The following is a 27,137-nucleotide window of genomic DNA, read 5'->3' as shown; positions in this document are numbered from 1 at the left end:
GGCCCAGCTGACAGCGTGTCCATGGTGAAGGTGGAGCAAATGAAGCCCGGCTGACGGTGTGTCCAAGGTGAAGGTGGAACGAATGAGGCCCGGCTGATGGCATGTCCAAGGTGAAGGTGGGAGCGAATGAGGCTTGGCTGACGGTATGTCAAAGGTGAAGGTGGAGTGAATGAGGCCCAGCTGACAGCGTGTCCATGGTGAAGGTGGGAGGGAATCATGCCCGGCTGACGACATGTCCAAGGTGAAGGTGGAGCAAATGAAGCCCGGCTGACGGTGTGTCCAAGGTGAAGGTGGAGCGAATGAGGCCCGGCTGACGGCATGTCCAAGGTGAAGGTGGAGCGAATGAGGCCCGGCTGAAGGCATGTCCAAGGTGAAGGTGGGAGCGAATGAAGCTTGGCTGACAGTATGTCAAAGGTGAAGGTGGAGTGAATGAGGGCCCGGGTGATGGTGTGTCCAAGGTGAAGTGAATGAGGCCCGGCTGACTGTGTGTCCAAGGTGAAGTGAATGAGGCCCGGCTGACTGTGTGTCCAAGGTGAAGTGAATGAGGCTTGGCTGACGGTGTGTCCACGGTGAAGGTGGAGTGAATGAGGCCTGACTGACGGTGTGTCCAAGGTGAAGGTGGGAGGAAATGAGGCCTGGCTGACGGCGTGTCGAAGGTGGAGCGGATGAGGCCCATTGACGCCGTGGTTGTGGTGCTGGAGCTGTGAGTGCCGCACGTTGAGCTCTGCTATATCTTACATGTAATTTTCTTTCTCTTTGTCTCGCGCTGTTGCAGGCCTCTTTCAGCCAGAGCTGGATCTATTCAGTTGCGTTTGGTAGTGGTTACGGGACGGGGGAGGGAGGGATAATTTTTGGATTTGTGTGTTACTTCTCCAGAACGTCCCCTTTTTCTCCTGTCTTCCCTCTTTGGTATCCTTGGTGTTAATAGTGACACCTCTGGTATGACTGCCACTCTGGGTTCTCCTGTATGTCACCTGTATGACCTCATGTGTTTCCTGATGGCTGCACCTCCCCCGCCCTCCGTCTGCTCCACGCCGTCACTGACCTCCTGCCTTTTGTCACTTCTAGATCAAGAAGGCCGAGATGGACAGAAAAACCCTGGACTGGGAGATTGTGGAGCTGACAAATAAGCTGCTGGACGCCAAGACGACCGTCAACAAGCTGGAGGAGCTGAACGTGCGTGTTGAAAAAAGAAAATCTGTAGTTTGTAGTAAAAAAACAAAAGCTTTCTGAGATCACTTTCTGCGAGCCGTGGAGTTTGTGGCCCGTGGCGAGGGCTTGTTTTCGTGCCGGGCCGATGGTCTATGAATACTATTTTTGTTGTAGGTTCGGTGGTTTTAATCATCTCCTATTTGTATTTTATCCTTTTTGAAGTGAGGTAGACGAAAAACTGCAATTCTGGCGATTTGTGTTTATTCCTTTATGGTTTATACTGTAGGGTTCATATCGTATTTTGGCGATATCGGTCTGTGGTATTTGTTTTCTGTTTTTAATAGAAATTAACTATTTATAATTTTATATTTTGAAAAACTGTAATCTTATTTTTCCCTCTTATTTTTTTATTTTTTTAAGTCCCTCAGGGGACGGGACCCTGCGATTGATGGCTTATGTTATATACTGCGGTACATAGCGAACATCTCGATCTCCTTTTAAGCTCAGCCTGTGGACCACGATGGCAGCAGCCCCCATGGTTGAGCTCCTCAGTGTGGTCTTTTCGGTGCAACATTAGGGTTGTGTGCTCGTGCCCCAGCGCACGTCCCATTGAAATACCTATGTCCGAGATTTACATGGTGAAAAGCTCTGTCATCTGCCACCTATAAACCTGCCTCACCTCTTCCCCATAAAAAGTGGTGATTGGTGATCACCGGACGGAGACGTCACTGATCGGCGTATGGTGGTGAAACAGAATTAACATCATCGGGATTCTCCAGTCCGGAGTCTGATCCTTGTGCAGAAAATTGGGCACCTCGGCTGCTGTCACTGAGGTTATTAATGGTCGTATGAGGAAGGTTCTGCTGCTGAATGTACAAATCATCAGGACCGCTGCCGGCATCTCCTGTGTGATCATCGACCAATGATGTCCCCGATGAGACAAGTCCAGAGAATCTGCCGGCAGCTCCTGTGTAATCAACGACCAATGATGTCCCCGATGGAGACCAGTCCAGTGAGGCTGCCGGCAGCTCCTGTGTAATCCCCGACCAATGATTTCCCCGATGGAGACAAGTCCAGTGAGGCTGCCGGCAGCTCCTATGTAATCACCGACCAATGATGTCCCCGATGGAGACAAGTCCAGTGAGGCTGCCGGCAGCTCCTGTGTGATCATCGACCAATGATGTCCCCGATGGAGACAAGTCCAGTGAGGCTGCTGGCAGCTCCTGTGTGATCACTGACCTATGATATCCCCATGTGCTTGTTGAAGTCCAGAGACCCTGCAGCCACGGTAGCAGGTTTAGGCCACGCAGGCGGCTCACAGTAATGTGAGGAACATGAGACTTGGGGTTGTCATGGGGAAAAATGGCACCTGGGACACTTCCACATTCCCTTGTGACACCTCTTCATGGTGCTGCCCACATGGTCTCCTGACCAATCTCTGGCCATCATTGTGTCCCATACTAAAGCCGGACTCCTCGCTCAGGACGACCTCCACTCCAGCCTCCATTGTGGTTCTGCTCTACTCCATGATGGCCTTTGAGAACGGTGGTGTGGGGTCCGTGGACTTCTGTAGCCGGACGTCTGGCTAGTAGCCCATTGTCTTTTGGTGGTTTGTGTAGACGCTCAGTAACTCCTTACTCTTAGTATATGACTGTCACTTGTAGTACAGACCAGAACACTGCACGCCATTCTCCTAATCTGATGAGGCCATGTGGGCAGCGCCATGAAGAGGCTTCACGAGGGGATGTCATACTGGTCCTACTCCCCAACATTATGTTGTGGGGTATAATGTTCGCTAGCCGAACCCCTCAAGGTTTAATTCTTGGTCACTAACCTTTTGGTGTTACATCGATTGGTGGTATGTTATGAGTGGCAATTCAGTATCACAATGGACATGGAGGTCAGAGCACATACAGTGATCTGACAATAACCCAAAATAACAGAACGAGCTCTGAGACGTGGGAACTCTGCAGACCGCAATCCCTGATCCTCTCCAAACACAACTAGAGGCAGCCGTGGATTGCGCCTAACGCTACCTATGCAACTCGGCACAGCCTGAGAAACTAACTAGCCTGAAGATAGAAAAATAAGCCTACCTTGCCTCAGAGAAATACCCCAAAGGAAAAGGCAGCCCCCCACATATAATGACTGTGAGTAAGATGAAAAGACAAACGTAGGGATGAAATAGATTCAGCAAAGCGAGGCCCGATATTCTAGACAGAACGAGGATAGGAAAGATAACTTTGCGGTCTACACAAAACCCTAAAGAAAACCACGCAAAGGGGCAAAAAGACCCTCCGTACCGAACTAACGGCACGGAGGTACACCCTTTGCGTCCCAGAGCTTCCAGCAAAACAAATAGACAAGCTGGACAGAAAAAATAGCAACAAATAGCAAAGAAGCACTTAGCTATGCAGAGCAGCAGGCCACAGGAATGATCCAGAGAAACACAAGTCCAACACTGGAACATTGACAGGAAGCAAGAATCAAAGCATTAGGTGGGGTTAAGTAGAGAAGCACCTAACGACCTCACCAGATCACCTGAGGGAGGAAACTCAGAAGCAGCAGTACCAGTTTCCTCCACAAACGGAAGCTCCCAGAGAGAATCAGCCGAAGTACCACTTGTGACCACAGGAGGGAGCTCTGCCACAGAATTCACAACAGTGGTAGAACCAGCAGTACAGTCATTTCTCCAGTGTTCCAGAAACCGGTTTTCCACATGACATCCCAGGGCCGCGTGTTCCTCGCTTTACTCTGAGCGAATGTGTGACCTGAACCTACTCCCGTAGACTTGTTTCCATCAAGCACATGGGGACGTCATTGGTTGGTGATTACATGGAGCTGTTGGCAGCGTCTCTGGACTTGTCTCCATCGAGCACATGGGGACGTCATTGATCAGTGATTACACAGGAGCTGTTAGCAGCGTCTCCAGACTTGTCTCCATCGAGCACATGGGAAACGTCATTGTCGGTGATTACACAGGAGAGGTTGGCAGTGGATCCTGATGATTTGTACAGATCAGTTAAGAACATTCCTTATACGACCAGTAGTAACCTCAGTGGCAGCAGCCGAGGCCGGAGGTGCCGAGATTTCTGATTGAGGCTCAGACTTCATCCTGTACAGATCAGTGACTTCTCCATCCTTCATTTGGATCTTTCCACTACTTCTCCTTCTTTATTCGGTAATCTCACTGTTGAGTGTAGATTTCCTCCCATCATCAGTCCTCGTGGTTGCTGATTTCAGACTTTTATTTTCTTGACTGTGAAGATGTGAGGTTGTGGGTTGTAATAATCACCTAGACAGGTTAACAATGCAACTTTTTTTTATTCCTTACATCCATGGTCTTAAAGCAATTGTGGGGAGAGGGTCACAATGCAATGTGTGCAGTCAATAAGATTCCATCCTGGGGCCGATAGTTCCACTGCCCTCGTACCAGGGGAGGCTCACTATCTCCCAACTTTAGGTCGGCCCACTGCTTTTGGATCTGCTGCTGCTATAGTCTACAGTCCCAATCCATGCTCTATATCATGACTGTGGCACGACTTCCGCTCCAGCTGGCAACAACCGTCCTTAAGATAGTTCCTCACACCCAGATAACAGATATCGCAGCCGTAGCACCAGCCGGCAACAAGATAGTACAGTCCCAACTGGGGTTCTCGAAATGTCTGTGGGTTCAGTGATGGTTAGAAGATCAGACCTGTATTCCACCAGATGGGAGCCATTGGGCTGTTCCTGAATACTGTCTCTTTGCAGAGGGAGCCAGAGACTTTATATCCACAGCTCCCATTCAGGACATTCTTCCACAGGATTGGAGGAGGGTGGGGGCAGTAATCTTGCGTCGTTTGATTGTTCAAATAATCTGGATATTTATCCTTAGTCGTGCATATTGCATCAGCCCACTGTAGTTTGTCAATCAGCAGGCATTCACAAATTAACATACGATATAAGTCAAGGTACAGTCTCATATGAAGCAATGGCTCCATTGAGGCCTCTGAGACACTATCAAGAGTAATGGAATGATTGTTTTTACCTTTATCTTATGTATACTTACAGGTGCTTCTTACTAAATGAGAATATCATCAAAAAGTTAATTTATTTCAGTTCTTCAATACAAAAAGTGAATCTTGTATATTCTATAGAGTCATTACACACAGAGTGATCTGTTATGATCTGGTGGCCTAGGAGCAGCATGAGACGTACTCTGGAGAAGGTGGTCCCTGTACTGACCGCAAATCCTGAACCTAGCAGCGCAACTAGAAGTAGCCGTGGAGGGTACCTAACACTCCCTAGACCCCTCGACACAGCCTAAGAAACTAACTACCCCTAAAGACAGAAACAGGAAACCTATCTTGCCTCAGAGAAAATCCCCAAAGGATAGATAGCCCCCACAAATATTGACTGTGAGAGGAGAGGGAAAAAACACACGCAGACATGAAATCAGGATTTAGCATAGGAGGCCATACTAGCTAAATAGAAAGAATAGAACAGAGTACTATGCGGTCAGTATTAAAACACTAGAAAATATCCACCACAGAAAATACAAAACACCACATCTGACTAAAGACATGGAGGGTATATCTGCATCTCCAGAGACACAGCAAGGCTGCAAAAAATACTTCACAGACAAAGCTGGACAAGACAAAACATGAAAATGCACAGAACTATAAGGTCCACAGCAGGTGGACAGCAAAAACAAAGCCAGGACTTATCTTTGAAGAAAAGCACAGCGAACAGGAGAGACCAGAAGGGATGTGAATCCTCCAAAAACAATGGACAACTGGCAGGGACTAAAGAGTCCTGCAAAGCTATATACCCCAGTTAGTTTTGCAATTAGTAGATACACCTGTCCAATCCTGCAGTCCAGGCACAACTGCATTACCCTCTATAACCACCGGAGGGAGTCCAAAAGCTGAATTCACAACAGTGATCTATTTCACGTGTTTATTTCTGTTAATGTTGATGATTATGGCTTACAGCCAATGAAAACCAAAAAGTCATTATCTCAGTAAATTAGAATAATTAACAATAAACACCTAAGTGTTTATAAAGGTCCCTTAGTCTGTCTCACTAGCTCCACAATCATGGGGAAGACTGCTGACTGACAGATGTCCAGAAGGCATCACTGACACACTCCACAAGGAGGGGAAGCCACAAAAGGTCATTTGTAAAGAAGCCGGCTGTTCACACAGTGCTGTGTCCAAGAATATTAATGGAAAGTGGAGTGGAAGGAAAAAGTGTGGTAGAAAAAGGTGCACAAGCAACCGGGATAACCGCAGCCTGGAAAAGATTAAGAAAAGGACATTCAATAATGTGGGGGAGATTCACAAGGAGTGGACTGCTGCTGGAGTCATTGCTTCACCACACACAGACGTGTCCAGGACATGGGCTACAAGTGTCACATTCCTTGTGTCCGGCCACTCATGACCAATAGACCACGCCAGAAGCGTCTTACCTGGGCCAAGGAGGAAAAGAACCGGACTGTTGTCAGTGGTCCAAGGTGTTGTGTTCAGATGAAAGTAAATGTTGCATTTCATTTGGAAATCGAGGTCCCAGAGTCTGGAGGAAGAGTGGAGAGGCCACAATCCGAGCTGCTGGAGGTCTAGTGTGAAGTCTCCACAATCAGTGATGGAGCCATGTCATCTGCTGGTGTAGGTCCACTGTGTTTTATCAAGACCAAAGTCAGCGCAGTCGTCTACCAGGACATTGTAGAGCACTTCATGCTTCCCTCTGCCGACAAGCTTTGTGGAGATGAAAATGTCATTCTCCAGCAGGACTTGGCTCCTGTCCACACTGCCAAAAGTACCAATACCTGGTGTAAACACAACAGTATCACTGGGCTCGATTGGCAGCTAACTCGCCTGACCTTAACCCCATAGAAAATCTATGGAATATTGTCAAGAGGAAGATGAGACACCAGACCCAACAATGCAGACGAGCTGAAGGCTATCAAAGCAACCTGGGCTTCCATAACCCCTCAGCAGCGCCTCAGGCTGATCGCCTCCATGCCACGCCACATTGATGCAGTAATTGATGCCAAATAAGCCGCGACCAAGTACTGAGGGCATTTACTGATCATACATTTCAGTAGGACAACATTTTGGATTTAAAATTTTTCATAAAGTATTCTAATTTACTGAGATAATGACTTTTGGGTTTTCATTGGCTGTAAGCCATAATCATCAACATTAACAGAAATAAACACGTGAAATAGATCACTCTGTGTGTAATGACTCTATAGAATATGAGAGATTCAATTTTTGCATTGAACTGAAATAAATTCACTTTTTGATGATATTCTAATATAGTGAGAAGCTCCTGTAAGATCCAGCCATCGCGTCTTCTCTAATTACTGTCTGGAAACCATGTCACCAGAGCTGCCTGTACGATGTACCGCAGACATTCTTCAAAGGGATGGGGGAGACAGAAATTCTTATCAATTGCTGATGACTGCACAGCTCTTGTCACACAATTATGTCGGAGGAGATGAGAGCACGGAGGAGATGAGAGCACGGCCTCCTGACAGACACCACTAATAAATGAGCTTATCTAGGAGGGGGGATCACTTTATCATCCAAGCGAGGTGAGGGCACCGACTCTAGCTGGTCATGTGACCGTGTGACTGCACCAGCAGAATAGTGAGTGCAGCTCTGGGGTATAATACAGGATATAACTCAGGATCAGTAATGTATATACACACTGACTGCACCAGCAGAATAGTGAGTGCAGCTCTGGAGTATAATACAGGATGTAACTCAGGATCAGTAATGTAATGTATGTACACAGTGACTGCACCAGCAGAATAGTGAGTGCAGCTCTGGGGTATAATACAGGATGTAACTCAGGATCAGTAATGTAATGTATGTACACAGTGACTGCACCAGCAGAATAGTGAGTGCAGCTCTGGGGTATAATACAGGATGTAACTCAGGATCAGTAATGTATATACACACTGACTGCACCAGCAGAATAGTGAGTGCAGCTCTGGGGTATAATACAGGATGTAACTCAGGATCAGTAATGTATATACACACTGACTGCACCAGCAGAATAGTGAGTGCAGCTCTGGAGTATAATACAGGATGTAACTCAGGATCAGTAATGTAATGTATGTACACAGTGACTGCACCAGCAGAATAGTGAGTGCAGCTCTGGGGTATAATACAGGATATAACTCAGGATCAGTAATGTATATACACACTGACTGCACCAGCAGAATAGTGAGTGCAGCTCTGGAGTATAATACAGGATGTAACTCAGGATCAGTAATGTAATGTATGTACACAGTGACTGCACCAGCAGAATAGTGAGTGCAGCTCTGGGGTATAATACAGGATGTAACTCAGGATCAGTAATGTAATGTATGTACACAGTGACTACACCAGCAGAATAGTGAGTGCAGCTCTGGAGTATAATACAGGAGGTAACTCAGGATCAGTAATGTAATGTATGTACACAGTGACTACACCAGCAGAATAGTGAGTGCAGCTCTGGGGTATAATACAGGATGCAACTCAGGATCAGTAATGTAATGTATGTACACAGTGACTGCACCAGCAGAATAGTGAGTGCAGCTCTGGGGTATAATACAGGATGTAACTCAGGATCAGTAATGTATATACACACTGACTGCACCAGCAGAATAGTGAGTGCAGCTCTGGAGTATAATACAGGATGTAACTCAGGATCAGTAATGTAATGTATGTACACAGTGACTGCACCAGCAGAATAGTGAGTGCAGCTCTGGGGTATAATACAGGATATAACTCAGGATCAGTAATGTAATGTATGTACACAGTGACTACACCAGCAGAATAGTGAGTGCAGCTCTGGAGTATAATACAGGATGTAACTCAGGATCAGTAATGTAATGTATGTATACAGTGACTGCACCAGCAGAATAGTGAGTGCAGCTCTGGGGTATAATACAGGATGTAACTCAGGATCAGTAATGTATATACACACTGACTGCACCAGCAGAATAGTGAGTGCAGCTCTGGAGTATAATACAGGATGTAACTCAGGATCAGTGATGTAATGTATGTACACAGTGACTGCACCAGCAGAATAGTGAGTGCAGCTCTGGGGTATAATACAGGATATAACTCAGGATCAGTAATGTATATACACACTGACTGCACCAGCAGAATAGTGAGTGCAGCTCTGGAGTATAATACAGGATGTAACTCAGGATCAGTAATGTAATGTATGTACACAGTGACTGCACCAGCAGAATAGTGAGTGCAGCTCTGGGGTATAATACAGGATGTAACTCAGGATCAGTAATGTAATGTATGTACACAGTGACTGCACCAGCAGAATAGTGAGTGCAGCTCTGGAGTATAATACAGGAGGTAACTCAGGATCAGTAATGTAATGTATGTACACAGTGACTGCAGCAGCAGAATAGTGAGTGCAGCTCTGGAGTATAATACAGGATGTAACTCAGGATCAGTAATGTAATGTATGTACACAGTGACTGCACCAGCAGAATAGTGAGTGCAGCTCTGGAGTATAATACAGGATGTAACTCAGGATCAGTAATGTAATGTATGTACACAGTGACTGCACCAGCAGAATAGTGAGTGCAGCTCTGGAGTATAATACAGGAGGTAACTCAGGATCAGTAATGTAATGTATGTACACAGTGACTGCAGCAGCAGAATAGTGAGTGCAGCTCTGGAGTATAATGCACTATAAGCTTTTTTATGTAGTCAGTGACTGCGTTATATATTCAATCAGAGGTCGTCCTTAGTGTTCTGTTATGACGCCTGTCTCTTCTTTTCCAGGAGCGATACAGACAGGACTGTAATCTCGCTGTGCAGTTGCTGAAATGCAACAAGTCTCACTTCAGGAACCACAAGTTTGCAGATGTGAGTATTGACATTGCGATTGATGATTCATTACACTGGTACTGTGAGCTGTATGGATGTTCATGTGAGTTTTGGTGTCGGGTCTGATGTGACAGAATGTAGATGGGAGGATTGTGACGTCAGCTCCAGTTTGAGGCTATGTGCACACGTTGCGGTTTTGACGCTGCGGATCCGCAGCAGTTTTCCATGTGGTGTACAGTACCATGTTAACCTATCGAAAACAAAAACCGCTGTGCACATGCTGCGGAAAAAAACGCGCGGAAACGCAGCGGTTTATTTTCCGCAGCATGTCAATTCTTTGTGCGAAATCCGCAGTGGTTTTCCATCTGCTTCAATAGAAAATTGCAGATGGAAAACTGCAGCAGAATCCGCATTAAAAACCGCGGTAAATCCGCAGTAAAAACCGCAGCGGTTTTTCACTGCGGATTTTGTAAATCCGCTGCGGAAAATTCCGCAATGGAATCCGCAACGTGTGCACATTGCCTGACAGTGTCCAGGTGGTGGTTGCGGTGCTTGGTCTGGTGTGACCGTGTGTAGATTCGGGGTTGCAGTGCTGTGTCCGGTGTGTGTGCACGTGCAGATGGGGGTTATGGTGCCGGGTCCGGTGTGTGCGTGCACGCATGCGTGTAGATGGGGGTTTCGGTGACGCGTCCATTGTGTGCGCATGTAGATGGGGTTGCGATGCCATGTCCGGTGTGTGTACATGGGAGTTGTGGTGACGGGTCCGATGTGTGCGCATGTAGATGGGGGTTGCGGTGACAGGTCCAGTGTGTGCGTGTATAGATGTGGGTTGCGGTGCCGTTACTGATGTGCACGCGCATGTGTAGATGGGGGTTGCGGTGACTGGTCCGGTATGTGCGCATGTAGATGGGGGTTGCAGTGACTGGTCCGGTATGTGCGCGTGTAGATGGGGTTGCGGTGCCATGTCCGCTGTGTGTAGATGGGGGTTGTGGTGCCAGGTCCGGGGTGTGCGCGTGTAGATGGGGTTGCTGTGCTGGGTGTGCGCGTGTAGATGGGGGTTGTGGTGACTGGTCCTGTGTGTGTGTAGATGAGGGTTGTGGTGCCGGGTCCGGGGTGTGCGCGTGTAGATGGGGGTTGTGGTGACTGGTCCGGTGTGTGTGTAGATGAGGGTTGTGGTGCCGGGTCCGGGGTGTGCGCATGTAGATGGGGGGGTTGCGGTGCCGGGTCCAGTGTGTGTGTAGATGAGGGTTGTGGTGACGGGTCCGGTATGTGCGCATGTAGATGGGGTTGCGGTGCCATGTCCGGTGTATGTAGATGGGGGTTGTGGTGCCAGGTCCGGGGTGTGCGCGTGTAGATGGGGTTGCTGTGCTGGGTGCGGTGTGTAGATGGGGGTTGTGGTGACTGGTCCTGTGTGTGTGTAGATGAGGGTTGTGGTGCCGGGTCCGGGGTGTGCGCGTGTAGATGGGGGTTGTGGTGACTGGTCCGGTGTGTGTGTAGATGAGGGTTGTGGTGCCGGGTCCGGGGTGTGCGCATGTAGATGGGGGTTGCGGTGCCGGGTCCAGTGTGTGTGTAGATGAGGGTTGTGGTGACGGGTCTGGTATGTGCGCATGTAGATGGGGTTGCGGTGCCATGTCCGGTGTGTGTAGATGGGGGTTGTGGTGCCAGGTCCGGGGTGTGCGCGTGTAGATGGGGTTGCTGTGCTGGGTGCGGTGTGTAGATGGGGGTTGCGGTGACGGGTCTGGTGTGTGCGCGTGTAGATGGGGTTGCGGTGGCATGGGGGTTGTGGTGACGGGTCTGGTGTGTGCGTGTATAGATGTGTGTGTGTGTGTGTGTGTGTGTGCGCGCGCGCATGTGTAGATGGGGGTTGCGGTGACTGGTCCAGTATGTGCGCATGTAGATGGGGGGGTTCTGGTGATGAGTCCGGGGTGTGCGCGTGTAGATGGGGTTGCTGTGCTGGGTCCGGTGTGTAGATGGGGGTTGCGGTGCTGGGTCCGGTGTGTGCGCTTGTAGATGGGCGTTGTGGTGCCGGGTCTGGAGTGTGCGCGTGTAGGTGGTTATGGTGCCGGGTCCGGAGTGTGCGCGTGTAGGTGGTTGTGGTGCCGGGTCCTGTATGTCCTCACTGACCCGCCTGCTCTCTTCTCGCAGTTGCCCTACAAGCTGCAGGACATGGTCAGTAAGCATCTCCAGAGCGCGGCCTCCTCTCCGGGCTCCGGTCAGGACACTCCTCCTCCAGGTCTTTCACATTCAGACGTGGTGCCCACTTCCGTCATTGCCCGTGTTCTGGAGAAGCCAGAATCACTTATTCTTAACTCTGCGATGTCCAGCAGCGGCAGTGGCCCCACTGCAGAGGACGTTTTTGTGCATGTAGACATGAGCGGCTCCACACAGCAGCAGAATGGTGTCCTGCAGAAGCAGAGCAGCTCGGACAGTGCTACTGAAGAGCCTCCAGCCTTCGAAAAACTCAGTCCCTATCCAACACCTCCACCGCCCCATCCTCTGTACCCAGGACGTAAGGTTATAGAGTTCTCCGATGAGAAGGTGCGAATCCCCAAAAACAGCCCCCTGCCCAACTGCACTTATGCCACAAGGCAGGCCATCTCACTCAGCCTAGTACAGGGTGAGGAGGGCAGCCCCGACAGACACCGCACTGTCCCAAACAGCCCTGCATCATCAGAAGGCTACCCCCAGCGGGCACGAAGTGCTGACAATCCTTTGCGCTCTCCGTTAAGTAGTGCGGCCCCCAGCTCGGCCAGCTCAGAGGAGGACATGCTGGCTAATTGGCAAAGGATGTTTGTAGATAAAGCGGCCCCAAGTTCAGAGGGATCCCTGGCTCACCGCACGTCCTTTAGTCGGGACACCGCACTAGAGTTGCAGCAGAGGTTCAGCCGCTCCATGCAGGAGCTGAGCCACGTGGCACAAGCGTTCTCTGAACGGGAAATGTCCGGGAACAGCTGGATGAGCAGCCGGGAGAAAGGCTCAGAAAAGGAGGTCTCCGGCACAAAGAGGGGACAATTCCCCAATGAGTATGGCAAGGAATTTTCCAAGGAGGAGGCCCAAGACCTTCTCTCTGGGGATTTGGAGGAGGATGTGGAGCCCCTACGGCCGTCCGAAGACCTCGACGAGTACCAGGAACTGGAAGATCAAATCCTCCAGGCTTGTGAAGAGCAGGAGGACAGTGACATATTAAAGGAGAAACCTCCAAGCGGCCGTCCGCACCGAAGCCCTAAACGAATGGGTGTGCACCACCTGCATCGGAAGGACAGTCTGACCCGGGCCCAGGAGCAGGGCAACTTGCTGAACTAGCCCGAGAGCACGGCACTATATATGTAGAATGTCCGGATGGCGGCCATTACCGACAGTATATGCAGATTCCCAGGCCCAAGGGTCTCCCACGCACAATGCACTACAGGAGATGGACGCGACCGCTCGTAGACTCTGGAGTCAGCTGGAGGGGGACTAGTAAAGCCCCCATATAGACTGAATGCCCCCCTCCACCCCGATTCTATGCGATGTCCCATCAGGTGCTGCCATTCGTAGTGACAGTCCAATGTGTTCCCCCTCCTTCCAAGTGACTACAGCCTCAAGTCCCACCATGCTGAACATAGTCCCCGAGTCAGCTGGAGAAATGTAATGAAGGGTAAAAGTGGTCGGAGGGGAGAGCTCACCTAATCGTTACATGTGGGGTCTTTATTTAGCCGGTGAAATATTGAGTCTTGTGGTCTCCTGACGGCGGCTTGATGCCCACTGATTTATTTGGTGGGCGATCTGTTGCTGCAGTGACCTCTCCTTGTCCACACTGTCATGGCTGCTGGGTAACTCGGATCTGCCGTATTTCTACAGCCCTGGTGTTTGACGTAGGCTGACGCACCCCCGGTCACACATCTGAGCTTTCCACGTCCGCCCCTTCTTGTGTTGACTATTTGCAGCTTTTTTTGCTCAGTGAGATGGCGGATTGTGGCGAGCGGACCCCTCCACGGCCCGCTGGTGTTTTGTGTGTTCTCCTGTCTGCGTGGCGCCTGTGTCCTGTCCTAGTGCTCCTGTCAGACTCGTGTCCATCACGTCTGTATATAGATGCACATATATATGTATATATATTTTTGTATCTGGCGGCCGTGTTGTCCCTGCGTGTCTGGCGCCTCCCATCCTCTGGATCTCAGACTGTTAACCCTGTGTAGATATATTTTCTGAAATTTTTCAAAGCTGACATCTATTTTCCAATGAGAAATAAACTATTTTAAATGAGTTGTGCCTTATTGTAAGAAAATGTGGCACGCGGTTAGTGAGACCGCTGGGCAGAGGGGGCAGGAAAGTGGCTCACTATTTGTGACCTGTGCGCGGGGGGCGAGCAGAAGGTGACGCTCAGTGATGGCATGGAGCGGGCTGGAAGGAGACGCTCGGTGATGGCATGGAGGGGGCTGGAAGGAGAGGCTCGGTGATGGCATGGAGGGGGCTGGAAGGAGAGGCTCGGTGATGGCATGGAGCGGGCTGGAAGGAGACGCTCGGTGATGGCATGGAGGGGGCTGGAAGGAGAGGCTCGGTGATGGCATGGAGGGGGCTGGAAGGAGAGGCTCGGTGATGGCATGGAGCGGGCTGGAAGGAGACGCTCGGTGATGGCATGGAGAGGGCAGGAAGGAGACGCTCAGTGGTGGCATGGAGGGGCTGGAAGGAGACGCTCGGTGATGGCATGGAGGGGGCTGGAAGGAGAGGCTCGGTGATGGCATGGAGGGGGCGGGAAGGAGACACTCAGTGATGGCATGGAGGGGGCGGGAAGGAGACACTCAGTGATGGCATGGAGGGGGCGGGAAGGAGAGGCTCGGTGATGGCATGGAGAGGGCGGGAAGGAGACGCTCGGTGATGGTATGGAGGGGGCTGGAAGGAGACGCTCGGTGATGGCATGGAGGGGGCTGGAAGGAGACGCTCGGTGATGGCATGGAGAGGGAGGGAAGGAGACGCTCGGTGATGGCATGGAGAGGGCGGGAAGGAGACGCTCAGTGATGGCATGGAGGGGGCTGGAAGGAGACGTTCGGTGATGGCATGGATGGGGCGGGAAGGAGACGCTCGGTGATGGTATGGAGGTGGCGGGAAGGAGACGCTCAGTGGTGGCATGGAGAGGGAGGGAAGGAGACGCTCGGTGATGGTATGGAGGTGGCGGGAAGGAGACGCTCAGTGGTGGCATGGAGAGGGAGGGAAGGAGACGCTCGGTGATGGCATGGAGAGGGCGGGAAGGAGACGCTCGGTGATGGCATGGAGGGGGCGGGAAGGAGACGCTCGGTGATGGCATGAAGGGGGCGGGAAGGAGACGCTCGGTGATGGCATGGAGGGGGCGGGAAGGAGACGCTCGGTGATGGCATGGAGGGGGCGGGAAGGAGACGCTCGGTGATGGCATGGAGGGGGCGGGAAGGAGACGCTCAGTGATGGCATGGAGGGGGCGGGAAGGAGACACTCAGTGATGGCATGGAGAGGGCGGGAAGGAGACGCTCGGTGATGGCATGGAGAGGGCGGGAAGGAGACGCTCAGTGATGGCATGGAGGGGGCTGGAAGGAGACGTTCGGTGATGGCATGGAGGGGGCTGGAAGGAGACGTTCGGTGATGGCATGTAGGGGGCGGGAAGGAGACGCTCGGTGATGGCATGGAGGGGCGGGAAAGAGACGCTCGGTGATGGTATGGAGGGGGCGGGAAGGAGACGCTCGGTGATGGTATGGAGGGGCGGGAAAGAGACGCTCGGTGATGGCATGGAGGGGGCGGGAAGGAGAGGCTCGGTGATGGTATGGAGGGGGCGGGAAGGAGAGGCTCGGTGATGGCATGGATGGGGCGGGAAGGAGACGCTCGGTGATGGTATGGAGGGGGCGGGAAGGAGACGCTCGGTGATGGCATGGAGGGGCGGGAAAGAGACGCTCGGTGATGGTATGGAGGGGGCGGGAAGGAGAGGCTCGGTGATGGTATGGAGGGGGCGGGAAGGAGAGGCTCGGTGATGGCATGGATGGGGCGGGAAGGAGACGCTCGGTGATGGCATGTAGGGGGCGGGAAGGAGACGCTCGGTGATGGCATGGAGGGGGCTGGAAGGAGAGGCTCGGTGATGGCATGGAGGGGCGGGAAAGAGACGCTCGGTGATGGTATGGAGGGGGCGGGAAGGAGAGGCTCGGTGATGGCATGGATGGGGCGGGAAGGAGACGCTCGGTGATGGTATGGAGGGGGCGGGAAGGAGACGCTCGGTGATGGCATGTAGGGGGCGGGAAGGAGACGCTCTGAGTGCACAATTTCACTCTGGGTGGGAAACTGATTTTGGAGGAGGAGCTGAGAATTGCCTCTAAGCAGGGGGGGTCAGGAAGGTGACGCTGAGTGATTGCGCCTGCTGTGTGGAGGGGGGCAGGAGTGTCACCCATCCCGCATAGCGTTTTAAATTTGCCATCGGCTGTGTTGCTCTGTAGAGTCTGAATCTGCATTGCTCCCATACTTTGATTTGCAGCTATGAGAGGGGGAGGGTGTTGATAGACACTTGGGAGCAGAGTCTTCAGTCTGCACCTTCGGAGTCGTTCAACTGTTAGGTGATTTGGAAGTGACCGTGATGTCATTGCAGGGGGTGTGGCTTTGAGATTTGTGATGTCATTGTAGAGAGCAACACAGGAAAAGAAGAAATGTGAATCATGTATAGTGCTGCACAGAGTATTTCAGAAGAGGAGTGTGCCGGTGCAATCTTCCTGCTGTTGATCAAGCAGTGGAAGCGCAAGAGCAGAACACACACACGCACGCAGCACCACCTGTCCGTTCACACATGCGCTGCACCGCCCTCCACACACACACTCGCGTGCGCAGCACCTCTCCCCTCACACCCCACCCTCCTCTCACACGTGCAGCACCGCCCTCCACACACACACTCGCGTGCGCAGCACCTGTCCCCTCACACACGCCACCCTCCTCTCACACGTGCAGCACCGCCCTCCACACACACGCGCACACAGCACCGCCCCCTCACGTACAGACACGTGTGCGCAGCACCGCCCCCTCACATACAGACACGTGTGCGCAGCACCGCCCCCTCACATACAGACACGTGTGCGCAGCACCGCCCCCTCACATACAGACACGTGTGTGTAGCACCGCCCTCCACACACGCGCACACAGCACCGCCCCCCTCACATACAGACACGTGTGTGTAGCACCGCCCCCTCACATACAGACACGTGTGCGCAGCACCGCCCCCTCACATACACACACGTGTGCGCAGCACCGCCCTCCACACACACGCGCACACAGCACCGCCCCCCTCACGTACAGACACGTGTGTGTAGCACCGCCCTCACATACAGACACGTGTGTGTAGCACCGCCCTCCACACACGCGCACACAGCACCGCCCCCTCACATACAGACACGTGTGTGTAGCACCGCCCCCTCACATACAGACACGTGTGTGTAGCACCGCCCTCACATAGACACGTGTGTGTAGCACTGCCCCCCTCACATACAGACACGTGTGCGCAGCACCGCCCCCATCAGACACGTGTGTGCAGCACCGCCCATTCACATGTGCGTAGGTCTTCACAGACACGCGACACAGATTCTTTTCAGGAACCTTTATTAGCTTGTGCTTGTAGTACAGTGGCCAGAGCTCTGCCCATGCAGCTCCAGTCCCCTATGGGGCAGAGATGTGGTGAAGCTGGCAGTGCCCTGTACATTGTGGATACATAATATATTGATAAATTCTCTGTGCTAATCGTAGAGCCATCATTTACCCCCAACACCCAGTCTGCCCTCTGTGCAACACAAACGCTCCCCTGAATTGTGCAAATTTGTGATTTGTCCATCAGATTTCTCCATCGGTGGAGCCGCAGCCATTGCTCACTTCTCAAGGCTTCAGGAGTTGGATTACCTTGAGCAGATGACAATTGTGTGATGTATCCGAGCCTCACATCTCTGTCTCCGCCAGGAGGTTATCCCCGATGCCGGAGGTCAGGAGAACCCTATGGGGGCCAGGACCTGAGAAATGGGGGGCAAGAGAGTGAGGAAGGGGCAGCTGCTCAAACTATACAAAGCAAGCCCGTGGGATCCTATCACCCATTACAGTATACACCCCCTCTGAGTACAGTCCTAACTCTTCATACAACATCCCCTCCCTCCATTCCCAACAATGTTCTTGCAACCCACCCCCTTCATACCGCCCTATGCCTGCTTCATCCCTCCACCATGAACCCTGTCTGCTCCACACCGCCCTGTTCACACTACATCTGTACATGGGCGCAGGTGACAGTAACTTTTATTCTCCTCTTGGACTATGCCGCCTCTCACCTATACTGCTCTTCAGTTCTTTCTCCCTGATGGGTCGCTCCTTGCCGTGCTCTTCGCTCTCATCTTCATCCTCGCCCTCCGAAAGAAGGTCCGCAATCTGCTGCTGCAGCTCCACACTGATGTTATTCTCAGACAGCACCAGAGACTTCAGCGGGGTCGGATAATTCTGCACCATGTCCAGTAGGATCTGCAGGAAGGACACAGATCGGTCGACTACTCTGACCAGTCACAGATGTAGAAGAGTAGACAGAAGGAGAGGCAGTAAACCTACACGAGGCAACACGGCAGCTACAGCTTAGCCCCCGGGGGAACGTGCACACCACATCGCTAGGCGGTGTACTCATGTCTCCAGTGGGGAAAACTGCTCATGATGCCAGAGCCAGGCTACCCTGTACTGGCCACAAGAAACCTGGAAACGTACCTGAGCCGACTGATTGCTGAGTCCAGTCCCTTCCAAATCCAGAACTTCCAGAGTCCGACTGGATGCCACACACACTGCCAACATGGAGGCAATGTGATCCCCTGTACAGATACAACCGCACAAGATGAGCGTATGACCCCTGTACAGATACAACCGCACACAAGATACATCCTTCATACTATGACCCTTGAATATGCATACAATCTCACCCCGGAGACAACAGACTGTGTATGACTTGTGTACATATACAATTGCAACCTGAAGACAACATGGAGGGTGTATGACTCGTGTACAGACACAACCGCACATGGAGGGCATATGACCCATGTACAGATATAACCGCACCCCCAAGTTAACACAGAGGGCGTATGACCCGTGTAAAGAAACAATCACACACGATGAACGTATGACCGTGTACAGGTATAAACGCACATGGATGACGTATGACCTGTGTACAGATACAACCGCACACGATAAGTGTATGACCCGCATACAGATACAACCGCACATGATGAGCGTATGACCCGCGTACAGATACAACCGCACACGAGCGTATGACCCGCGTAGATACAACCGCACACGATGAGCGTATGACCCGCGTACAGATACAACCGCACACCATGAGCGTATGACCCGCGTACAGATACGACCGCACACGATGAGCGTATGACTCGCGTACAGATACAACCGCACACGGTGAGCATATGACCCGCGTACAGATACAACCGCACACGATGAGCGTATGATCCGCGTACAGATACAACCGCACACAATGAGTGTATGACTTTTGTACAGATACAACCGCACACGATTAGCGTATGACCCGCGTACAGATACAACCGCACACGATGAGTGTATGACCTTTGTACAAATTTAACCGCACACGATGAGCGTATGACCTGGGTACAGATACAACCGCACACGATGAGCGTATGATCCGCGTACAGATACAACCGCACATGATGAGTGTATGACCTTTGTACAAATTTAACCGCACACGATGAGCGTATGACCTGGGTACAGATACAACCGCACACGGAGGGCATGAGCCTTGTACAAATAAATAGCAACATTACAAGGAGCAGCAATAAAATGTAAATATTTCAGCACAAAACAATAAAACCACTGAAAAAGTGAACAGAACAACTGGCTGGTACACAACATGGTCCTGGAATGAGCTCACGCTCTCTGGCCTCAGATTACAGTACAATGCCCAGTATACCTGGGGGTCACGGATCCCTACTCCATGGTGTAACTACTTCGTCACGTGCCCGCTCTCACACGTCACTTCGGTTGTGTCTGCAAGGGTAAATCTATCTCCGCTCTCAGTCCAGCATTCAACCTCTGATTTATGCTCCCGTTACAAGCATAGGACACACACCGACCCAGGCCACACACTCTGAATACAGGTCTATTTTATAACTTAGGTCTGGAGGTCAGATTTCTAGACCAGCCCCTAAGGTTAATATAACTGCATGTTTTTTGATTGGAGCGCGGACCACGGCCGCGCTACCAATGAATATTATTTTTCTCTTGAGATCCTGTGTGTAAACGTTCTTACAGAGATACTATCAGGCCGTAATTAACATCTCTCTACCAAGAGCTAGGAGGTGTCAAATGTTACCTTTCTTCTTGGCTTCCCGCCGGACTCCCTGGTGAGATTGGGGACAGAGTCTACTTGTCCCAGGAAAATACATATTACCACCTGGGTGCGACATGCAGCTTTCAAGACAGATGTTACATTATTGCCAGTGACACAATAAGTCTATACATAGTCCACTGCACACGTGTATATATATATATATATATATATATATATAAATACACATATACATACATATTTCACCACACCTCCCTCCTTATGAACGTGCATGGGGGTTGACTTACAGGTCATCTCCCAAGCACATATCTGGTTCTGCCCCATCTTGGCGAGACAGGCCATCGGCATTGCCATGATCGACTCCCTTCTTGTGCTGAATTGTGAAATCATATTGCTGAAGTATCAAACTCCATCTAACCAATTTCCCGTTGTCCCCAACTACTCAGTTGAGCCAACTCAGTGGGTTATGATCTGTAATCACGGTGAAGTTGCGCCCATAGAGGTATGGTTGCAGCTTCTGCAGAGCCCACACAATTGCCAATCCTTTTCAATGGTGGCATAAGCCACTTCTGCGGGCAGGGGTGTCTGCCAGTATCCCCTACTTAGGTCCATGATGGTGAGTTACGATGCTTTAGCTAGCTGATGTAACAGCTCCTCTATCCTCGGCATGGGGTAGACTTCACATGTCAGTACGTTTAATTTCCTGTCAGTAGTACAGTCCTTTTTTGGGACAAGAACCACAGGTGAGGCACAGGCTGGGATTTTTGTATCACCTTGAGTTTCAGCATCTCCTCTACCTGTTCCCTCATGTGTGCCTTCACCTCTGCTGACACACGGTGTGCAGACTGCCGTACTGGGGGATTAATACCAGTGTCCACATGGTGAACTGCTAAGTGTGTCCTCCCAGGTTCCCCTGTGAAGACTTCGGTGAACTCGCTGAGCGCCCCATCAGCTCAGACCTCTGACTGTGGGATAGCTCAGGGTTAAACTCTGCTGACTCCAGGGACTCCATGTACTGAGTCCCGGCCCCCACAGCCAGTAACAGATCAGCCTCCCCCTCTTCAGACAGGATACAGACAGGTAAGACACAGGCCTCCCTGCCATGATGAGCCTTCAGCATATTTACATAAAACACTTTCTGACGCTTTGCATGCTCATCTAGTGTCACCACATAATTAACATCATTCAGCCGCTTATATACAGTGTATGGTCCCTCCCATGCGGCCTGCAATTTGTTCTGTAACATAGGGACCAACACCCAAACCTTCTGCCCTTCCTCGTAGGCCCTCAGTCTGGCATTACGGTCGTACCAGACTTTCTGGTTGATTTGGGCCTGGGTCACGTTCTCATGGGCCAAGTTACTCAGTTTTTGCATTCTCTCTCTGAGCCGCAGGACATATTCGACCACTGAGACTCTTCTGGGGTTGTCCCCCCAACAGTCCTTAATCAAATCAAGTAGCCCCCTGACCCTCCTCCCATAAACCAGTTCAAAGGGGGAGAATCCAGTAGACGCCTGGGGTACCTCTCTGTAGGCAAACAGCAGATGGGGGAGGTACCGCTCCCAGTCTCTCCCTTCAGTCTCCACCAGCATTTTGAGCATTTGCTTTAAGGTTCCGTTAAAACGCTCGCAGAGTCCATTGGTTTGGGGATGACAGGTACTGACCACAACATGCTGTACTTGTATTCTTTCACAGAGGCTTTCCATCAGATCAGACATGAACTGGGTTCAATGATCGGTCAACAGTTCCCTGGGGAAACCCACACGAGATCACACAGTCAGTAAAGCATCCGCCACTTTGTCTGTTCGGATGGAGGATAGTGCCACAACTTCCGGGTATCGTGTAGCATAGTCCACCACTGTGAGGATGTACTTTTTGCCAGAGCTGCTAGGGATTGCAAGTGGCCCTATGATATCCACAGCCACTCGCTGGAAAGGCTCATCGATCACAGGCAGTGGTATCAATGGAGTTTTCTGTATATTCCCAGACTTTCCAACTCTCTGACAAACTACACATGATCGGCAGTAATAGGCGATATCTGTCCCCATCTTGGGCCAATAGATGTTATGTCAGGCCAGCTTTAGTCTTTTGTATTCCAAGGTGTCCGGCCAAAGGAATTTCATGGGCAATCCTCAATAATTGTTCCCTAAATAGATAAGGGACGACCAGCCACCTTTCAGAGTCCCAAGATTCTGTAGTATCCGTGGGGATAGTCTCTGTATACAGTCTGCCCTGGTCCCAGTATACTCTCTCTTTGCCACAAGCAGCAGGGGGTCGGTCTGCAAGACATCTGAACTCTTCCAGACTGGCATCTGTCTGCAGGGCCTCCTGGAAGCTCTGACTGTCAGCCTGCAGGCCCTGGCCTAGTGTGACTGCCAGGCCCTGGTCTGAAGCCGAGTCCTCAGTGTCTGTTATCAGGGACCTTGGTGGGTCTGCCATGTATGGAGGCTCCGGGACCACAGTATGGGCCTCCTGTTCTGGCAATTCTGAGACTCATCCTCTAATCTCTGGGCCTGAGTCTGAGCCGAAGCCTGACTATGGGTCACGGCTGACACATATTTACAGTCCTGTGCATTGGGACATTTTCCCTCCTCGCACGGGATCTCAGGTGGGTCACTTGCTTCCACCTTCTCTGTAGCATTTACTTGCAAGGGAGGAAAATAGTGGGACACCATCCTCCCCAGGTCCGTGCCTAGCAACACATAAGTGGTAATAGCGCCTGATACTCCCTCTTCCCTCAATCCTTTCCCTGCTCCCCAGTCCAGGTACACACGGGCCATGGGCACGGCAGGGCTGACTGTTGTGAATTCTGCTCTTGGGTTCCCTCCAGTGGTTGTTGGTGGGAATGCAGTTGTCTCTGACTCACAGTCCTGGCCAGGTGTATCGGATGATTACAATTCTGACTGGGATATTTAGGTGTGCTGGATCCTTTAGCCCTTGCCAGTTGTCAATGTTACTTGTGAAGTGTTGGATCACTTTCTGGCTTCTCCTGTTGCTGCCAAATTCTGCAAAGATAAGTGTTTGGTTTTTGTATCTGTGGCACACTGCTGTGTGCTTGTTTCAGTTTTATTCCTGCTCTGATTGTAGGATTCACTGGAGTTGCAGATTTACGCTCTTACATCTTTTAGTAGATGTAGGAAGTTTTTTGTATATTCTGCTGTGTATGTTTTGAAGGGTTTTAATCCTGACCGCACAGAACTCTGTCCTATCCGGTCCTATCTAGCTAGAGTGGCCTCCTGTGCTAAATCCTGTTTTTCTGCCTGTGTATGTTTTTTCCTCTCCGACTCACCGCCAATATTTGTGGGGGGCTGTCTATCCTTTGGGGATTTTCTCTGAGGCAAGATAGTATTCCAATTTCCATCTTTAGGGGTATTTAGTCCTCCGGCTGTGACGAGGTGTCTAGGTGTGTTAGGTACATTCCACGGCTACTTCTAGTTGCGTTATTAAGTTCAGGATTGCGGTCAGTATAGTGGACACCTTCTCCAGTGAAAGTTCTCATGCAGCTCCTAGGCCACCGGATCATAACAGTACAACTGGCCAACAATGAGTTAAGTGCATCTCAGAAGAAGGGAAGGAAGCTCTTGAGCCATTTTTTTTTCTCCAGTCTGTTTTGTGTTCTCTTCCCTCTTAATATCTGGGTGGCTGAGGAGCCTGGTGCAAGCATGAATGTTCAGGAATTAGCTTCTCGTGTAGACCAGCTTGCTGCTAGGGTGCAAGGTATTTCTGATTATATTGTTCAGACTCCTGCTTTAGAACCGAAGATTCCTACTCCTGATTTGGTTTCTGGTGACAGGTCTAAATTTTTGAGTTTTAAAAACAACTGTAAACTGTTTTTTGACCTGAGACCTCAATCCTCTGGTGATTCCATTCAGCAGGTAAAGATCGTAATCTCCCTGCTGCGTGGCTACCCGCATGATTGGGCGTTTTCCCTGGAATCTGGGAATCCGGCTTTGCTTAATATTGATTCCTTTTTTCAGGCTTTAGGACTATTATATGATGAACCTAATTCTGTGGATCAAGCTGAGAAGACCTTGTTGGCCCTGTCTCAGGGTCAAGAGGCGGCAGAATTGTATTGTCAGAAATTCAGAAAATGGTCTGTGTTAACTAAATGTAATAATGATGCTTTGGCGGCAATTTTCAGAAGGGGGCTTTCTGAATCCGTTAAAGATGTTATGGTGGGGTTTCCCACGCCTTCCGGTCTGAGTGATTCTATGTCTCTGGCCATTCAGATTGACCGACGCCTGCGGGAGCGCAGAACTGTGCGCGCTGTGGCGTTATCCTCAGAGCAAATTTCTGAGCCTATGCAATGTGATAGAATTCTGTCTAGAACGGAACGACAAGGTTTCAGACGTCAAAATAGGTTGTGTTATTATTGTGGCGACGCTTCGCATGTCATTTCTGTCTGCCCTAAGCGGACAAAGAGGATCGCCAGTTCAATTACCATTAGTACTGTACAACCTAAATTTCTGTTATCTGTGTCCTTGATTTGCTCATTGTCATCATTTTCTGTCATGGCGTTTGTGGATTCAGGCGCCGCCTTGAATTTAATGGATTTTGAGTTTGCCAAGCGTTGTGGTTTTCCCTTGTAGCCTTTGCAGAACCCTATTCCTTTAAGGGGCATTGATGCTACACCCTTGGCTAAAAATAAGCCCCAGTTTTGGACACAGGTGACCATGCGCATGGCGCCAGCTCATCAGGAAGATTGTCGATTTCTGGTGTTGCATAACTTGCATGATGTTATCGTGCTGGGTTTTCCATGGTTGCAGGTACATAATCCTGTGTTGGACTGGAAGTCCATGTCTGTGACTAGTTGGGGTTGTCAGGGAGTTCATAATGATGTTCCTTTGATGTCAATCTCCTCTTCTTCACCTTCTGAAATTCCAGAGTTTTTGTCTGATTTTCAGGATGTATTCGATGAGCCCAAGTCCAGTTTCCTTCCACCGCACAGGGACTGCGATTGTGCTATTGACTTGATTCCAGGCTGTAAGTTTCCTAAGGGTCGACTTTTTAATCTATCTGTGCCTTAACATACCGCCATGCAGAGCTATATTAAGGAGTCTTTGGAGAAAGGGCATATTCGGCCATCTTCATCGTTGGGAGCGGGATTCTTTTTTGTTGCTAAAAAAGATGGTTCCTTGAGACCCTGTATAGATTATCGCCTCTTGAATAAAATCACGGTCAAGTTTCAATATCCTTTACCTTTGCTTTCCGATTTGTTTGCTAGGATTAAGGGAGCTAGTTGGTTTACCAAGATTGACCTTTGAGGAGCATATAATCGTGTTCGTATTAAGCAGGGTGATGAATAGAAAACTGCGTTTAACATGCCCAAAGGCCATTTTGAATACCTTGTGATGCCATTCGGACTCTCTAATGCTCCATCTGTTTTTCAGTCCTTCATGCATGATATCTTCCGGACTTATCTTGATAAATTCTTGATTGTATATTTGGACGATATTTTGATTTTTCCCGATGATTGGGAGTCTCATGTGCAACAGGTCAGGATGGTATTTCAGATCCTTCGTGACAATGCCCTGTTTGTGAAAGGGTCTAAGTGTCTCTTTGGGGTGCAGAAAGTCTCTTTTTTGGGCTTCATTTTTTCTCCTTCGTCTATAGAGATGGATCCGGTTAAGGTTCAGGCCATTCATGATTGGATTCAGCCCACATCCGTGAAGAGCCTTCAGAAATTTTTGGGTTTTGCTAATTTTTATCACCGTTTCATTGCTAATTTTTCCAGCGTGGTTAAACCCTTGACCGATTTGACGAAGAAAGGCGCTGATGTGGCGAATTGGTCCTCTACGGCTGTCTCTGCCTTTCAGGAGCTTAAACGTAGATTTATTTCTGCTCCAGTGTTGCGCCAACCGGATGTTTCTCTTTCGTTTCAGGTTGAGGTTGACGCTTCTGAGATTGGGGCAGGGGCCGTTTTGTCTCAGAGGGATCCTGTTGGTTCCTTAATGAAACCGTGTGCCTTCTTTTCCCGTAAGTTTTTGCCTGCTGAACGCAATTATGATGTCGGCAATCGGGAGTTGTTGGCTATGAAGTGGGCGTTTGAGGAGTGGCGACATTGGCTTGAGGGAGCTAAGCACCGTATTGTGGTCTTGACCGATCATAAGAATTTGATTTACCTCGAGTCTGCTAAACGGCTGAATCCTAGACAGGCTCGATGGTCCTTGTTTTTTCCCGTTTTGATTTCGTGGTCTCGTACCTTCCGGGTTCTAAGAATATTAAGGCTGATGCCCTCTCTAGGAGTTTTTTGCCTGATTCTCCTGAGGTCTTAGAGCCGGTCGGTATTCTGAAAGAGGGGGTGGTCCTTTCTGCCATTTTCCCTGATTTACGACGGGTTCTTCAGGAATTTCAGGCTGACAAACCTGACCGCTGTCCTGTGGGGAAATTGTTTGTTCCTGACAGATGGACTAGTAGAGTGATTTCTGAGGTTCACTGTTCCGTGTTGGCCGGTCATCCTGGCATTTTTGGTACCAGAGACTTGGTTGGTAGGTCCTTTTGGTGGCCTTCATTGTCACGTGATGTGCGTTCTTTTGTGCAGTCCTGTGGGACTTGTGCGCGGGCCAAGCCTTCTTGTTCCCGTGCTAGTGGGTTACTTTTGCCATTGCCAGTCCCTGAGAGGCCCTGGACGCATATTTCGATGGATTTTATTTCTGATCTCCCGGTCTCCCAGAAGATGTCTGTTATCTGGGTTGTTTGTGACCGGTTCTCTAAGATGGTTCATTTGGTGCCCTTACCTAAATTGCCTTCCTCTTCTGATTTGGTTCCGTTGTTCTTTCAGCATGTGGTTCGTTTGCATGGTATTCCGGAGAATATTGTGTCCGACAGAGGTTCCCAGTTTGTTTCTAG

The 27,137-nt window shown here is 50.4% G+C and overlaps 2 protein-coding genes across 3 annotated transcripts in view; one reads left to right on the top strand and one right to left on the bottom strand.

Moving 5' to 3' along the window:
* Positions 1–14,225, top strand: part of TJAP1 (tight junction associated protein 1) — a 60,165-nt gene extending 45,940 nt beyond the window's left edge. The window contains exons 9-11 of the mRNA XM_069768230.1: positions 1,069–1,176; positions 9,939–10,022; positions 12,129–14,225. Of these exons, the coding sequence (XP_069624331.1) occupies positions 1,069–1,176; positions 9,939–10,022; positions 12,129–13,286 (1,350 nt within the window). The 3' untranslated portion in view covers positions 13,287–14,225. The remainder of the gene's footprint in view (positions 1–1,068; positions 1,177–9,938; positions 10,023–12,128) is intronic.
* A 3,316-nt stretch (positions 14,226–17,541) lies between these two features.
* Positions 17,542–27,137, bottom strand: part of LRRC73 (leucine rich repeat containing 73) — a 129,575-nt gene continuing 119,979 nt past the window's right edge. For both annotated transcript variants that reach the window (XM_069768227.1, XM_069768229.1), the window contains 3 exons: positions 18,690–18,790; positions 18,269–18,455; positions 17,542–17,959 (listed from right to left, as the gene is read on the bottom strand). In XM_069768227.1, the coding sequence (XP_069624328.1) occupies positions 17,889–17,959; positions 18,269–18,455; positions 18,690–18,790 (359 nt within the window). In that variant the 3' untranslated portion in view covers positions 17,542–17,888. The remainder of the gene's footprint in view (positions 17,960–18,268; positions 18,456–18,689; positions 18,791–27,137) is intronic.

The sequence above is a fragment of the Ranitomeya imitator genome, chromosome 5 (genome assembly GCF_032444005.1).
Source record: "Ranitomeya imitator isolate aRanImi1 chromosome 5, aRanImi1.pri, whole genome shotgun sequence".
NCBI classification, from domain to species: Eukaryota; Metazoa; Chordata; class Amphibia; order Anura; family Dendrobatidae; genus Ranitomeya; species Ranitomeya imitator.
Note: the sequence above shows the minus strand (reverse complement) of the source record. Positions and strands in the feature narration are given on the sequence as shown.